The sequence below is a fragment of the Bos indicus x Bos taurus genome, chromosome 16, assembly GCF_003369695.1.
Source record: "Bos indicus x Bos taurus breed Angus x Brahman F1 hybrid chromosome 16, Bos_hybrid_MaternalHap_v2.0, whole genome shotgun sequence".
Classification (NCBI taxonomy): Eukaryota; Metazoa; Chordata; class Mammalia; order Artiodactyla; family Bovidae; genus Bos; species Bos indicus x Bos taurus.
In genome coordinates this window covers 6,894,413-6,911,933 of record NC_040091.1, presented here as the reverse complement: position 1 = coordinate 6,911,933, position 17,521 = coordinate 6,894,413, and the positions used below count along the sequence as shown (strand labels likewise).

The 17,521-nt window shown below is 42.0% G+C and overlaps 1 protein-coding gene across 2 annotated transcripts; it reads left to right on the top strand.

Moving 5' to 3' along the window:
- Window positions 1–205: 205 nt before the first annotated feature.
- On the top strand, window positions 206–16,881 carry LOC113906373 (early nodulin-20-like). Of its 2 annotated transcripts, XR_003514860.1 has the most exons (4): window positions 206–547; window positions 694–766; window positions 873–1,109; window positions 16,846–16,881. XR_003514860.1 is itself a non-coding variant. In XM_027564409.1 (3 exons), the coding sequence occupies exons 1-3, from the start codon at window positions 345–347 to the stop codon at window positions 921–923; spliced, it is 327 nt and encodes a 108-aa protein (XP_027420210.1). In that variant the 5' UTR covers window positions 206–344; the 3' UTR covers window positions 924–1,459. The 2 variants fall into 2 exon arrangements, 1 of the variants encoding a protein (XP_027420210.1); XM_027564409.1 differs by lacking the exon at window positions 16,846–16,881 and having other exon boundaries at window positions 873–1,459.
- The last annotated feature ends 640 nt before the right edge of the window (window positions 16,882–17,521 follow it).

Genomic DNA, 17,521 nt, shown 5'->3' with positions numbered 1-17,521 from the left:
TTCACTTTTATATTGTTTTAACACTTTCATGCAAAATTATATCTGAGAGCATTTAACAGTTCTTGAAGACGAGCTCTGTCGCCCTGGCGGGCCGCCCTCCTGTCCCACGCGGCGGGGCAGCGCCGGCCTCAACCCAGGAGAGCGTTCGGGGAGCGCGCGGGCGGCTGGCCCCTGCCGCGCGGGCTGGCGGGCGGCGGCGACGGGCGGCTCCGCGGTGTGGGGACCACACACCGCCCGCCCGCGCCCGGCCCCTTGTCCTCGCGCGGCGAAGGTCCCGCGCGGCGGCGCTGGCGGCGGGACACGGTGGGCCCTGCGCGAATTATAGGCGTTCCTTCTGAGGCTCCATGTTAAGCCTCTCCCGGACGCGCCCTCCCGGCTCCCCGTCCCCGAAAGCCGCACCCCGGGGCCCCAAGGAGCCGCGCTACCGGCCCGCACCCCGCGCTCCCGGCCCCGGGCCTCAGGCTGCGGCATCTCCAGCCCCCAGCCGCCGCCGGGACCGCGCGCCCGCGCCGCGGTCTGGTTCCGGAGCGGGGGCAGCCTCGGAAGGGTGAGGAAAGGGGCGCCGGCGGCGTCGGGGGGCTGCGGTGTCCGTGCCAGGCTCCGGCCGCGGCTGAGTTTGGGAGAGAGCGAGCCTGCGCCCCGGGGGGCGGCGGGGTGGGGACCGGTGCATTTTGGTTACTAATTTTCTCTCAGGTTGAGGAGTCAAGAACTGAAAATTAGATGGTTTTTTGGATTTGAGGATGTGGAAGATCCTATGATTCCTCATGTGAGTTAACTATTTGGACCTTAATGTCCGACGACGAGTCTCTCAGCGTTTAACTTTGTTAATTATGGCTTTCTCTGTATAAATTTAGATTTTTTTCTCTCTGTAGGCAGATCTGTCAATGTTATTTTTAAAGTTCCTGGCCGGGATGTCATTCTGAGAGAACGCCTGTTCGCCTCAGCTGAACATAGATAGTTTCCCATCCTTTCCTCTGGTCTGAGTTTTGATTTGCTTCGGTGCTGGTTCTGACCTTTTGTCCCGCCTGTGAGAGCAGGGCTCCCAGCTCTTCGCGATTTCCATCTCCGGCTCTCTATTGAGATCCCTGCTCTGTTCCTGCTAGGTGGAGGTAGTGTCTGGGCTCTCCAAGCAGTCTCTGTTGACAGACCATGGTGGGAGGGACCCCTCCTTACCGTGGTGGGAGTGGGAGTTCCAGCTCCCCATTTTCTTATTAATAAGGTTTGAGAAATGTTCATTCATCCATAATATCATTGGCCACCCACCAGGGGATACACCTTCAGTTGGCAAATTTAAAAAAGACATACTCTTTGCTCTCAAGCAGTTAAAAGGGTGTAACATCAGAAGTGGAAATGTGCATTTTTATAAACATTTATAAATGGTTGAAATGTGTACTAAAATTGTATGCATGATTATACTGCAAAACTACAAATATGTTCCTTAATGTTTAGTTAAAAATCAGCTGGGAGCTTATATCACAAAAGAATAAAGGTAAATAAATATGATAGGGTATAATTTAAAATTATATAATGCAGTGTTGATTTTAGCGTTATTCATTATAGTCTATTCATATTAAAAATTTTCATAAAGTATATATAAGTTTAACACATACTGAAAACCTATAATGATATTAAAAACTTGATTCATTATTCAACATTTTATTTTTGGAACACATTAATATAAAATTTGATGATTTAAGAAAATATAATCTTGATAAGGATTATAAAGAACAATTTACTAATAAAATGAAAATAAACATAACAATCAAGGGTCAGAATTAGAAATGATTTTATTGAAGTACAGATATGTTTGTTGAAAAAACATCTTTCCCATTTCTTAGTTTAAACTTGTAAGAAGTAGACATTGTCACTAAAATCCATTAAAATAGTTTAGCTCCTTAGCCAGGATCTGTATTTCACTATATATTAGTTGCTGCTGCTGCTACTGCTGCTAAGTAGCTTCTGTCGCGTCCAACTCTGTGTGACCCCACAGACGGTAGCCCACCAGGCTCCCCCTTCCCTGGGATTCTCCAGGCAAGAACACTGGAGTGGGTTGCCATTTCCTCCTCCAATGCATGAAAGTGAAAAGTGAAAGTGAAGTTGCTCAGTCATGTCTGACTCTTAGCGACCCCATGGACTGCAGCCCACCAGGCTCCCCCATCCATGGGATTTAACAGGCAAGAGTACTGGAGTGGGGTGCCACTGCCTTCTCTGGTTATGATCATGAAAAACACATTTTCTAATTCAATAATTTTAAAGCTATTTGTCTCTTTACCACAAATGTGATGGCTAGTGGAAATTTTGGCTGAAAGTACCAATATGTTGCTCTTAAGTCTGCACTTAAACAAGAGCTGGAAACAGTTCAACCTCGCTTCAATTTATGCCATCTCCCTTCCTTCCCATTCCTATCACAAAGCAGTTTCACAGTTAAAGGGAGGATTAATATTGGTGTAAGTAGATAAATAGTTTGGATATAAGAAATCATGAATTGATGTGGTCCACTTATATATTTCCCCACCTCAAATTATGTTTCATTCAACCCCTGGCTTCAAATACACTGGTTGTTCATGGCCAAGGATTTTGAAGAAACAAAATGTGATGGCTTTAAAGGACTAAGCTTGCAAAGTACAAATAGTAATTTTTCCTCTATAAAAATCTTCAGTTAATTAAGGCCTAGATAAGAGATTGGAGTGAAAAAAAAAAAAACTCATCATAAGGGAAATTATGTCACATTGTAACCCAAAGAAGATGGAAAACAGGATTAAAAAGTATAGCCATTCAACTTCTTAATCTTAGATTGGGCTTCCCTAGTGGCTCAGACTGTAAAGAATCTGCCTGCAATGTGGGAGACCCATGTTCCATCCCTGGGTTGGATCCCCTGGAAAAAGGAATGGTTACCCACTCCAGTATTCTTCCCTGGAGAAGTCCATGGATGGAGGAGCCTGATGGGCTAAAGTCCATGGGGTTGCAAAGAGTTGGACACCATGGAGTGATTATGAATAAATGTAAAAAGTCTAAGCTGTATTGGACAAGACCTAGAGTTCAGTTGCTCAGCGGTGTCCAACTCTTTGAGACCCCATGGACTGCAGTGCACAAGGCTTTCCTATCCATCACCAACTCTCAGAGATTGCTCAAACCCATGTCCATCGCCTTGGTGATGCCATCCAACCACCTCATCCTCTGTCCACCCTTTCTGTCTTCAATCTGTCACAGCATCAGGGTATTGTTCAGTGAGTCAGTTCTTCACATGGGGTGGCCAAAGTATTGGAGCTGAAGCTTCAGCATCAGTCCTTCCAATAAATATGCAAGATTCATTTGCTTTAGCATTGACTGGTCTGATCTCCTTGCAGTCCAAGGGACTCTCAAGAGTTTTCTCAAACACCACAGTTCAAAAGCATCAATTCTTTGGCACTCTGCTATCTTTATGGTCCCAATTCTCACATCCACGCATGCCTACTACAAAAACAATAGCATTGACTATACTGACGTTTGTCGGCAAACTAATGTCTCTGCTTTGAATATGCTGTCTAGGTTGAATCATAGCTTTTCTTCCAAGGAACAAGCTTCTTTTAATTTCATGGCTGCAGTTACCATCTGCAGTGATTTTGGAGCCCAAGAAAATAGTCTGTCACTGTTTCCATTCCTTCCCCAACTATTTGCCATGAAGTGATGGGACCAGATATGATGATCTTCGTTTTTTGAATGTTACACTTTAAGCCAGCTTTTTTACTCTCTTCTTTCACTTTCATCAAGAGGCTGTTTAGTTCCTTTTCACTTTCTGCCATAAGGGTGATGTCATCTGCATATCTGAGCTTATTGATATCTCTCCTGGCAATCTTGATTCCAGCTTTTGCTTCAGCAAGCTCGGCATTTTGCATGATGTACTCTGCATCAGTTCAGTTCAGTTCAGTTCACTCGCTCAGTCATATCAGACTCTTTGGGACCCCATGGACTGCAGCATGCCAGGCCTCCCTGTCCATCACCAACTCCTACAGTTTACTCAAACTCAGGTCCATTGAGTCGGTGATGCCATCCAGCCATCTCATCCTCTGTCGTCCCCTTCTCCTGGCTTCAGTCTTTCCAAGCATCAGGGTCTTTTCAAATGAGTCAGTTCTTTGCATCAGGTGGCCAAAGTTTTGGAGTTTTAGCTTCAGCATCAGTCCTTGCAATTAATATTCAGGACTGATTTCCTTTAGTTATATAAGCAGAGGGACAATAGGCAGCCTTGATGTACTCCTTTCCCAGTATCGAACCAGCCTGTTGTTCAATGTCTGGTTCTAAATGTTGTTTTTCCTGCATACAAATTTCTCTGGAGGCAGGTAAGGTGGTCTGGTAATCCCATGTCTTTTAAGAATTTTCCACAGTTTTTTGTGATCCACAGAGTCAAAGGGTTTGGTGTAGTCAGTAAAGCAGAAGTAAATGTTTTTCTGGAACTCTCTTGCTTTTTCTATGATCCAGCAGATGTTGGCAATTTGCTCTCTAGTTCCTCTGCCTTTTCTAAATCCAGCTTGAACATCTGGAAGTTCACAGTTCACGTTCTGTTGAAGCCTTCTTGGAGAATTTTGAGTGTTACTTTGCTAGCATGTGAAATGAGTGCAATTGTGTGGTAGTATGAACATTTTTGGCATTGCCTTTCTTTGGGAATTGGAAGGAAAACTGACATTTCCCAGTCCTTTGGCCACTGCTGAGTTTCCAATTTTGCTTACCTATTGAGTGCAGCACTTTCACAGCATCATCTTTTAGCATTTGGAATAGCTCAGCTGGAATCCCATTATCTCCACTAGCTTTGTTCCTAGTGATGCTTCCTAAGGCCCACTTGACTTCACACTCCAAGATGTCTGGCTCTAGGTGAGTGCTCACACCATTGTAGTTATCTGGGTCATGAAGATCTTTTTGTGTAGTTCTTTTGTGTATTCTTGCCACCTCTTCTTAATATCTTCTGCTTCTGTTAGGTCCATACCATTTCTGTCATTTATTTTGCCCATCTTTGCCTGAAATGATCCCTTGGTATCTCTAATGTTGTTGAAGAGTTCTCTAGTTCTTTCCCATTCTATTATCTCCTCTATTTCTTTGCATTGCTCACTGAGGAATGCTTTCTTATCTCTCCTTTCTATTCCTTGGAACTCTGCATTCAAATGGGCATTGCTTTCCTTTTCTCCTTTGCCTTTTGTTTCTCTTCTTTTCTCAGCTATTTCTAAGGCCTCCTCAGAGGCATTTCTGCATTTTTAAAAATGCCTTTTTTTTTTTTTTTTTTTGCCTTTTTGCAACCATTTTGCCTTTTTGCATTTCTTTTTCATGGGGATGGTCTTGATCACCGCCTCCTGTACAATGTCCCAAACCTCTATCCATATTTCTTCAGTCACTCTCAGATCTGGTCTCTTGAATCTATTTGTCACTTCCACTGTATACTTGTGAGGGATTTGATTTAGGTCATAACTGAATGGCCTAGTGGTTTTCCCTCCCTTCAATTTATGTCTGCATTTTGTGAAAAAAGAGTTCATGAGCTGATCCACATTTAGCTCCTTTTCCTGTTTTTGCTAACAGTATAGAGCTTCTCCATCTTTGGCTGCAAAGACTAAAATCAGTCTGCTTTTGGTATTGACGTTCTGGTGATGTCCATATGTAGAGTCATCTCTTGTGTTGTTAGAAGAGGGTGTTTGCTATGACCAGTGCATTCTTTTTGCAAAACTCTGTTACCTTTGCCCTGCTTCATTTTGTACTCCAAGGCTATATTTGCCTGTTACTCTAGGTATCTCTTGACTTCCTACTTTTGCATTCCAGTCTCCAATGATGAAAAGGACCACTTTTTTGGGTGTTAGTTCTAGAAGGTCTTGTAGATCTTCATAGAACTGTTCAATTTCAGCTTTCTCAGCATTACTGATTGGGGCATAGACTTGGATAACTGTGATATTGAGTGGCTTGCCTTGGAAAGGAACAGAGATCATTCTGTCATTTTTGAGATTGCACCTCAGTACTGCATTTTGGACTCTTGTTGACTATGAAGGCTACTCCATTTCTTCTGAGGGATTCTTGCCCACAGTAGTAGATATAATGGTCATCTGAATTAAATTCGCCCATTCCAGTCCATTTTATTTCACTGATTCCTAAAATGTCGATGTTCACTCTTTCCATTTCCTGTTTGACCACTTCCAATTTACCTTGATTCATGGGACAAATATTCCAGGTTCCTTTGCAATGTTGTTCTTTGCAGTATCTGACTTTATTTCCATCATCAGTCACCTCCACAGCTGGGCTTTTTTTTTTTTTTCTCTTTGACTGTTTCTCTTCATTCTTTCTGGAGTTATTGCTCCACTCATCTCCAGTAGCATATTGTGTACCTACTGTCCTTGGAAGTTCATCTTTCAATGCCATGTCTTTTTGCCTTTCCATATTGTTCATGGGGTTCTCAAGGCAAGAATACTGGTTTGCCATTCCTTTCTCCAGCGAACCACATTTTGTTGAACTCTCCACTATGACCCGTCCATCTTGGGTGGCTCTACATGGCTCATAGTTTCATTGAGTTAGACAAGGCTGTGGTCCATGTGATCAGTTTGGTTAGTTTTCTGCGACTGTGGTTTTCATTCTGTCTGCCCTCTGAGGGATAAGGATAAGAGGCTTGTGGAAGCTTCCCGATGGGAGAGACTGATTTTGGGGGAAACTGGGTCTTGTTCTTACGGGCGGGATCATGTTTAATCAGTCTTTAATCAAATTTTCTCTTGATTTGGGCTTCTTTGTTCTTTCCACGTTGTTTGGCCTGAGGCCAAACTATAGTAAGAGTAATGAAGATAATGGTGATTTCTTTCAAAAGGAGTTGTGCATGCACTGTTGTATTCAGTGCCCCTGACGCTGCAGCAGGCCACTGTCGACCCATGCCTCCACCAGAGATTTTTGGTTACTCACAGGCAAGTCTGGCACAATCTCTTGTGGGGACGCTGTTCTTTTCTTCTGGCTTCTGGTGTGCACAAGATTTCCTTTGTGCTCTGCAAGAGTCTGTTTCCCCAGTCCAGTGGAAGTTCTGGAATCAAATCCCACTGGCCTCCAAAGTCAAATTCTCTGGGGTTCTCAGTACCTTTCCCAGACCCCAGGTTGGAAAATCTGATGTGGGTCCTAGAACTTTCTTAACAGTTCTAGAAGACTTAGAGTGTTAATGTATTTGTTAAAATATAAGATTAACCCATATAAAATTTAAATATAATAAAACACATAGCATGTGTCTCTGGGAAGGAAGATGGTAATATTTATGTGTATATAATACTGTGTTCCAGCTTGTAACTCAGCCCACCCAGCATTTCTGTGATGTCTTCAGCATGTAGGTTGAACAGACAGGGTGACCGCAGACAGCCGTGTGGTACTCCTTTCTCAGTCTTGAACCAGTCAGTTTCCCACACAGGGTTCTCACTGCTGTTTCTTGAACCACATTCAGGTTTCTCAGGAGACAGGTAAGATGGTCTGATATTCCCATCTCTCTAAGCACTTTACACAGTTTGTAATGATCCACACAGTCAAAGGCTTTAGTATAGTTGATGAAAAAGAGATTGATGTTTTTCTGACATCTGATTATAGAGAAAGATGTTTTACTTTCTCTATAATCCAGTGAATGCTGGCAGTTTGATCTCTAGTTCCTCTTCCTTTTCTAAACCCAGCTTGGACATCTGGAAGTTCTTGGTTCACATAATGCTGAAGCCTTGCATGCAGGATTTTAAGCATGACCTTACTAGCATGGGAGATGAGAGCAACTGTCTGATGGCTAGCACATTCTTTGGTACTATCCTTCTTGGCAATTGTGATGAAGATTGACCTTTTCCAGTCCTGTGGCCACTGCTGGGTCTTCCAGAGCTGCTGACATAAGGAATGTAAAACCTTGTTGGCATCATCCTTTAGGGGTTTGAATTGTTCTTCTGGAAGTTCATTACATCTACTAGCTTTGTTAACAGCAGTGCTTCTGAAGGCCCACTTGAACTCCAGAATGTCTGGCTCTAGGTCACTAACCACACCATCATAGTAATCTGGTTCATTAAGATCTTTTTAATACAGTTTTTCCATGTAATTTTTCCATCTTTATCTCTTCAGTGTCTACTAGGTTTTTATCCTTCATTGTGCCCATCTTTGGATATAATGGTCCCTTGATGTTTCCAATTTTCCTGAAGAGATCTCTAGTCTTTCCCCTTTTGTTGTTTCTTTTATTATTAAAACCTGTTCATTGAAGAAGGCCTTCTTGTCTCTGCTAGCTATTCTTTGAAACTCTGCATTTAATTGGATTTACCTTTCCCTCTTTCACTTGCTTTTCACTTCTCCATTCTTCTGATGTTTGTAAAGCCTCCTCAGATCACCACTTTGCCTTCTTGCTTTTCTTTTTCCTTGGGATAGTTTTGTTTTCTGCCTCCTGTACAGTATTACAAACCTCTGTCCATAGTTCTTCAGGCACACAGTTAAGTAGATCTAATCCCTTGAATCTATTTATTACCTCTGTTGCGAATTCATACAGGATTTGATTTAAGTCATGCCTGACTGACCTAGTATTTTCCCCAGTTTTCTTTAGTTTAAGCCTGAATTTTTCTATGAACAGCTGATCTTCTGAGCCACAGTCAGCTCCGGCCCTTGTTTGTGCTCACTGTACAGTTTCTCCATCTTCAGCTACAAAGAATGTATCAGTTTGATTTTGGTATTGATCATTTGGTGATATCAATGTGTAAAGTCATCTCTTGTGTTGTTCAAAAAGGGTATTTGCTATGTCTAGTGCATTCTCTTGACAGAATTCAAGAGCCTCTTGATGAGCGTGACAGAGAGGAGTAGACGAGCCAGCTTAAGACTAAGTATTTAAGAAACTAAGATCATCGCATCTGGGCCCATTACTGCACAGCAAATAGAAGGGGAAAAGGTGGAAGTAGTGATAGATTTCCTCTTCCTGTGCTCTAAAATCACTGCAGATTGTGACTGCAGCCATGACATCATAAGATGATTGCTTCTTGGCAGGAAAGCAATGACAAACCTAGATTCTGTGTTGAATAGCAGACATTACTCTGCTGACAAAGTCTGTATAGTCCAGGCTATGGTCTTCCCAGTGGTCACGTACAGTTGTGAGAGCTGGACCTTACGGAAGCCAGAACATCAACAAATTGATGCCTTTGAATTGTCGTGCTGGAAGACACCGGAAAGTCCCTTGAACAGCAAGATCAAACCAATCAATCTTATGGGAGATCAACCCTGAGTATTCACTGGAAGAACTGATGCTGAAGCTGAAGCTCCGGTGATTTGGTCATCTAATGCAAACATGACTTGTTGTAAAAGTCCTGGATGCTGCGGAAGATTGTGGGTAGAAGGAGAATAGGGCATCAAAGGATGAGATGCCTGGACAGCATCACGGATGCAATGAACATGAACTTGGGCAAACTCTGGGAGATGGTGAGGGACAGGGAGGCCTGTTGTGTTGCAGCCCATGGGGTTGCAAAGAGTTGGACACAGGTGGAAACAAATTCTATGCTAGTATATATATGTTTGTTTAAACATACATACATTTTCAGACATATTTAGATATATCTATTTACATATATGGAGAAGGCAATGGCACCCCACTCCAGTACTCTTGCCTGGAAAATCCCATGGACAGAGGAGCCTGGTAGGCTGCAGTCCATGGGATCGCTAAGATTCAGACACGACTGAGCGACTTCAATTTCTCTTTTCACTTTCATGCATTGGAGAAGGAAATGGCAACCCACTCCGGTGTTCTTGCCTGGAGAATCTCAGGGACGGAGGAGCCTGGTGGGCTGCCGTCTATGGGGTCACACAGAGTCGGACACGACCGAAGTGACTTAGCATAGCATAGCATTTACATATATATGCTACAGGTCATTCAATATTGAAGTATTTGAATCTGCCAATCAGAATGTTTGTGATTTTAGAATTGTCATTGGGTATTTTATTCTTTTTTTTTTAAATTTTATTTTATTTTTAAACTTTACAATATTGTATTAGTTTTGCCAAATATCGAAATGGATCCGCCACAGGTATACATGTGTTCCCCATCCTGAACCCTCCTCCCTCCTCCCTCCCCATACCATTCCTCTGGGTCATCCCAGTGCACCAGCCCCAAGCATCCAGTATCGTGCATCGAACCTGGACTGGCAACTCGTTTCATACATGATATTATACGTGTTTCAATGCCATTCTCCCAAATCTTCCCACCCTCTCCCTCTCCAACAGAGTCCATAAGACTGTTCTATACTTCAGTGTCTCTTTTGCTGTCTCGTACACAGGGTTATTGTTACCATCTTTCTAAATTCCATATATATTTTATTCTAAATATAAAGAACAAGCTCTTTTTTCCTATATTTAAGCCCTAAGAGACTATTTGAAAAATAGCTCAAGCTAATTAGTGATGACCCAAAAGTAGAGGAAAAAATAACTCTTGGACTATGTTGGTTACTGCAGCACCTCTGAAGGGCCCAGAGGCATTCATACAAAATATTTAGGACTGGAATTGTTTTGTTTTTGTTAGATTGTTTTAATGTGCCAGATCCCTTTAACACTTAGTACCTTACACAAATTGCAGTCACTTTTTGAAAGTGAAAAATAATGTTTTATTCTCAAATAACTTCACATCTTTTACTTGGTCTACTGACCATACCAGATAATGGGGGTGGAGGGTTCAATTCATTACTCTTAAGATTCAGAAAGCACTATGCTCAGGCACAATAAATAAGACCTATGACAAAGATGATGTATATTGCTTTACACTGTTCTTTAATAAAATATACTTTTATTATTGAAAATAGTATACATTACTAAAATATATTTTATCATTTAAAAAGTCTCTAATTATATATAAAATGAGTATTTTGTTAGCCATAAACAAATGAAATAATGCTATTTGCAGCAACATGGACCTAGAGATTATTATATTAAGTCAGACATATGATGTCATATTAAGTCAAATGTTTGATGTCACTTGTATGCAAAATCTAAAATAATGGTACAAATGAACTTACTTACAGAACAAAAATAGGCTCAGATACTGAAAACAGGCTGATGATTACCAAAGGGGTTAGCAGGGGCAGGGGGATAAATTAGGAGTTCAGGATTGACAGATACACACTACTCTAAATAAAATAGATAATCACGGACTTCCTGATGGTCCAGTGGTTAAGAATCTGTGCTTCCAATGCAGAGGACATGGTTCAATCTCTGGTCCAGAGAACTAAGATCCCACAGTGCTATGAGGTATAGCCAGAACAACAATAATGAAAGGCAAGCTCCAGAATGGTGTATGTAGAATTGAAAGGTTGTTGTTGAATCACGCGAAGACACCGGGATTCTTGGCCCCTGGAGGAGAAGAATTCAATCCGGGGCCAGAGACGAGGCTTGATTGCTCAGAGCTTTTGTGTAATAAAGTTTTATTAAAGTATAAAGGAGATAGAGAAAGCTTCTGACATAGGCATCAGAAGGGGGCAGAAAGAGTACCCACTTGCTTGTGTTAACAATGAGGTTATATAATCCAAAGAATGTCTGGAGGGTGTAAAGACCTCATCAGACCTACTCCCATAATTTACATTTTAAGATAACACTGTCCTCAGGCAAGATACATCCTTGTAAAGACCAGGTCTACTCCCATAATTTTAAGATAACAGAAGGTTGAATCCAAAGACTGTTCTTAGGCAGGATACATTATTGTTATATAATCCTAAGGAATGTGGAGAAAGAAAAAAAGTTTGTCCTTTATTCCTCCTTGAGAATTCCAGACCCCTCTCTCCTTGGGGACCCCTAGACTCCCTATCAACGTGCCTAGGAAATGACTCTCTCAGAATGATATCATTTATTACAAAGGACCTACTGTGTAACATAAAATGGAAAAGACTCTGAAAAGGAATATATATATTCAGATATATATATACATATACGTCTGAATCACCTTATTGTATACCTGAAACTAACACAATATTGTAAATTATATGTCACTTAATTTTTTTTTTCAAAGAGAAGAAACAGTGTAGTTTGTCAGCTAAAGCATTCACTTGGAAAATAGAAGTAAAACTGCTAATTTGTTACTAATTCATTTTTGTGCTTTAAGTTACTGTTCTCCTTTTCTCCTCTTTCCTCTTTTTCTTTTCACAGAAAGCAGTACTCACAATAAATCTTACCCAGACTTACAATTAAATAAGAGTATCAGAACATCTGGGTTTGTAATGTTCAAGCCAGGAGGTTAGCAAATTATTACATTCTGGCTTCTCTTTCTTCTTTACTACTGTTTTGAAGGTCAGGATATTACCGGGGGTGAGGGTTGAGAGGCTGAATTTATGATATAGATAAAACTGTTATCTGTTTGCATAGGAAAACTGAGGCAAAGAATGACTAAAACTTCCTCAGCCATAGATATTAGACTTTAAAAGAACTGCACTTAGGTTATTAAAAGATTGATTGCAATCATTTTCTTAAAACTTTGTGCATGCAAGTCTGAAGAGAAAATGGTGTAGTAGTAATGATAACAGTGTGTTGAACAATAGTGTAGATTTGTGCTTTTTAACACATTGCATATGTTTTAGCCCTCACCCTGAAGTCAAATCAATTTAAGTTTTGTAATGGGTGGAGTACAGTTATTAAAAATTTCCTTATCCCCTGCCTTTTAGTATGAATACAAATAGTGGTTTAAAATGACATTCTTATCATCTATATTCTTGTGATCTGTAGAATTTTATTGGAAACAAGGGAGCAATACAACAACTGATTCGAATAACCAACCTGCTTCAGTGTGAAAAAAATTAATGTGAAGTACTGGAGAAGTGGTGTTGAATATATGCTCCGTCTTTTGTAAGTTAATTACACTGTTCAAAACTGTTTACAAACAGTTCAGTTGAGGTCAGTTCAGTCGCTCAGTCATGTCTGACTCTGAGACCCCATGAATTGCAGCACACCAGGCCTCCCTGTCCATCAACTCCCAGAGTTGACCCAAAATCCTGCCCATCGACTCGGTGATGCCATCTAGCGATCTCATCCTCTATCCTCCCCTTCTCTGCCTGCCCCCAGCATTCTCTGATGCCCTCCCAGCATCAGAATCTTTTCCAATAAGTCAACTCTTCGCATGAGGTGGCCAAAGTATTGCAGTTTCAGCTTTAGCATCAGTCCTTCCAAAGAACACCCAGGACGGATTTCCTTTAGAATGGATTGGTTGGATCTCCTTGCAGTCCAAGGGACTCTCAAGAGTCTTCTCCAACACAACAGTTCAAAAGCCTCAGTTCTTCGGTGCTCAGCATTCTTCACAGTCCAATTTTCACATCCATACATGACCACTGGAAAGACCATAACCTTGACTAGATGGACCTTTGTTGGCAAAGTAATGTCTCTGCTTTTGAATATGCTATCTAGGTTGGTCGTAACTTTCCTTCCAAGGAGTAAGCATCTTTTAATTTCATGGCTGCAATCACCATCTGCAGGTATTTTGGAGCCCTAAAAAATGAAGTCTGACACTGTTTCCCCATCTATTTCCCATGAAGTGATGGGACTGGATGCCATGATCTTCGTTTTCTGAAAGTGGCGCTTTAAGCCAATTTTTTCACTCTCCACATTCATGTTCATCAAGAGGCTTTTTAGTTCCTCTTCACTTTCTGCCATAAGGGTGGTGTCATCTGCATATCTGAGGTTATTGATATTTCTCCCGTCAATCTTGATTCCAGCTTGTGCTTCTTCCAGCCCAGGGTTTCTCATGATGTATTCTGCATAGAAGTTAAATAAGCAGGGTGACAATATACAGCCTTGATGTACTCGGTTTCCTATTTGGAACCAATCTGTTGTTCCATGTCCAGTTCTAACGGTTGCTTCCTGACCTGCATATAGGTTTCTCAAGAGGCAGGTCAGGTGGTCTGGTATTCCCATCTCTTTCTGAATTTTCCACAATGTATTGTGATCCACACAGTCAAAGCCTTTGGCATAGTCAGTATAGCAGAAATAGATGTTTTTCTGGAACTCTCTTGCTTTTTCCATGATCCAGCGCATGTTGGCAATTTGATCTGTGGTTCCTCTGTCTTTTCTAAAACAGCTAAAACATGAGGAAGTTCACGGTTCCTGTATTGCTGAGACCTGGCTTGGAGAATTTTGAGCATTAGTTTACTAGTGTGTGAGATGAGTACAATTGTGCAGTAGTTTGAGCATTCTTTGGCATTGCTTTTCTTTGAGCTTGGAATGAAAACTGAATTTTTCTACTCCTGTGGCCACTGGTGAGTTTTCCAAATTTGCTGGCATATTGAGTGCAGCACTTTCACAGCATCATCCTCCAGGATTTGAAAGAGCTCAACTGAAATTCCATCATCTCCACTAGCTTTGTTCGTAGTGATGCTTTCTAAGGCCCACTTGACTTAACATTCCAGGATGTCTGGCTCTAGGTAAGTGATTACACCATCGTGATTATCTGGGTGGTGAAGCTCTTTTTTGTACAGTTCTTCTGTGTATTCTTGCCACCTCTTCTTAATATCTTCTGCTTCTGTTAGGTCCATACCATTTCTGTCCTTTATTGAGCCCATCTTTGCATGAAATGTCCCCTTGATATCTCTGATTTTCTTGAAGCGATCTCTAGTCTTTCCCATTCTGTTGCTTTCCTCTATTTCTTTGCATCGATCGCTGAAGAAGCCTTTCTTATCTCTTCTTGCTATTCTTTGGAACTCTGCATTAAGAAGAGGTGGCAAGAATACACAGAAGAACAGTACAAAAAAGATCTTCACGACCAAGATAATCACGATGGTGTGATTACTCACCTAAAGTCAGACATCCTGGAATGTAAAGTCAAGTGGGCCTTAGAAAGCATCACTACAAACAGAGCTAGTGGAGGTGATGGAATTCCAGTTGAGCTCTTTCAAATTTTGAAAGATGATGCTGTGAAAGTGCTACACTCAATATGCCATCAAATTTGGAAAACTCAGCAGTGGCCACAGCACTGGAAAAGGTCAGTTTTCATTCCAATCTCAAAGAAAGGCAATGCCAAAGAATGCTCAAACTACTGCACAATTGTACTCATCTCACACACTAGTAAAGTAATGCTCAAAATTCTCCAAGCCAGGCTTCAGCAATACATGAACCGTGAACTTTCTGATGTTCAAGCTGGTTTTAGAAAAGGCAGAGGAACCAGAGACCAAATTGCCAACATCTGCTGGATCATGGAAAAAGCAAGAGAGTTCCAGAAAAACATCTATTTCTGCTGTACTGACTATGCCAAAGGCTTTGACTGTGTGGATCACAATACACTGCGGAAAATTCAGAAAGAGATGAGAATACCAGACCACCTGACCTGCCTCTTGAGAAACCTATATGCAGGTCAGGAAGCAACCGTTAGAACTGAACATGGAACAACAGACTGGTTCCAAATAGGAAACCGAGTACGTCAAGGCTGTATATTGTCACCCCGCTTATTTAACTTATATGCAGAGTACAGCATGAGAAATGCAGGGCTGGAAGAAGTACAAGCTGGAATCAAGATTGCCGGGAGAATTATCAATAACTTCAGATATGCAGATGACACCACCCTTATGGCAGAAAGTGAAGAGGAACTAAAACGCCTCTTGATGAACGTGAATGTGGAGAGTGAAAAAGTTGGCTTAACGCGCCACATTCAGAAAACGAAGATCATGGCAATCCAGTCCCACCACTTCATGGGAAATAGATGGGGAAACAGTGTCAGACTTATTTGGGCTCCAAAATACCTGCAGATGGTGATTGCAGCCATGAAAATAAAAGACACTCCTTGGAAGGAAAGTTACGACCAACCTAGATAGCATATTCAAAAGCAGAGACATTACTTTGCCAACAAAGGTCCGTCTAGTCAAGGCTATGGTTTTTGCAGAGGTCATCTATGGATGCGAGATTTGGACTGTGAAGAAAGCTGAGCTCTGAAGAATTGATGCCTTTGAACTGTGATGTTATAGAAGACTCCTGAGAGACCCTTGCACTGCAAGGATACCCAACCAGTCCATTCCAAAGGAGATCAGTCCTGGGTGTTCTTTGGAAGGAATGATGCTAAAGCTGAAACTCCAGTACTTTGGCCACCTAATGGGAAGAGTTGACTCATTGGAAAAAGTCTGATGCTGGGAGAGATTGGAGGCATGAAGAGAAGAGGACAACAGAGAGGATGAGATGGCATCATCCCTCTAGATGGACATGAGTTTGAGTGATCTCTGGTAGTTGGTGATGGACAGGGAGGACTGGCATGCTGCATTCATAGGGTCACAAAGAGTTGGACATGACTGAGTGAGTGAACTGACTGAACTAATATTCCTTAGGTTTCAAAGGGCAGATCCAAACAGTTGCTGATAAGAGAAGGGAGGGGATATAAAAACAGAGGAGAAACAATCAAAGGGTGGTACAGCCTTAGGGCAAGATCTGGTTCTTACTCAAGGAAGACCCATAACAATATCTTTGAGTTCTTCTATGGAATTGGGATCCCCACCCAGGTGGAAGATGTTAACTTTAGGATGAGCACAAGATTCCTGGAACACCACCCTGTTGCCTTACCCCAAATTTTGCCTTCCTTTTCTGGGGACCAGTGATAACCATCTTGTAAGGTATACTGTTTGGCCCTTGTTTCTTCTCTGACAGGGTCCGAGAGTTTTAGACTAAATTGCTGTTACTACAAGGATGGAATCCAGTTTCAGATACAGAATACCTCAACTTAGATCAGGTAGAGAGAGACTTTTACTCTGCTAGGCAGAACTACATGCATGACCAGCAGGAAGAAGTTACAGAAGAAAGATACCTCTGTCCCAGTTCCCAAGAAGTCTCTCAGGGACAGTTGTTTGGGGAAGCTCACTGACTGAAATGACCTACCCTTCCCAGATACCAGAGTAACCATTTGCATGAATTGTTTTATGACAGGAGGTCCTGGTAAGGAACATGGAACTAATAAATGACCACCAACTGGAAGAGTTCGGGGAAGGTCAAAAGGAGACACCACATGTCTGACCACCTCCCTGAATCCTTCTCACTAGCATCCATCTTGGCTGAGCAATGCATGCACAACAAGGAAGGACTCTGAGTCAGAATGATTGGTCAGTGACAACCCGGAAATTAATCCCATCACTGTAAATCTCAAGACTGGGAGCCACGTGGCAGAGCAGTTCTCCTGGGTTCCCTTACCCTACCTCTCTCCACCTGGGCACCCCTTCCCAATAAAATCTCTTGCTTTGTCAACACATGTGTCTCCTCAGACAATTCATTTCTGAGTGTTAGCCAAGAGCCCCATTTGGGCCCTGGAAACAGAAGTCCTTCCTGCAACAGAAGGACTGATGCTGAAGCTGAAGCTCAATACTTTGGCCAACTGATGGAAAGAGCTGACTCATTAAAAATGACCCTTATGATGGGAAAGATTGAAGGCAGGAGAAGAGTACGACAAAGGACAAGATGGTTGGATGGAATCACTAACTTAATGGACATGAGCTTGAGCAAGCTTCATGAGATGGTGAAGGACAGGAAAGACTGGCGTGCTGCAGTCTGCAGTCCATAGGGTTACACAGAGTTGGACACGACTGAGTGACTGAACAAAAACAACAAA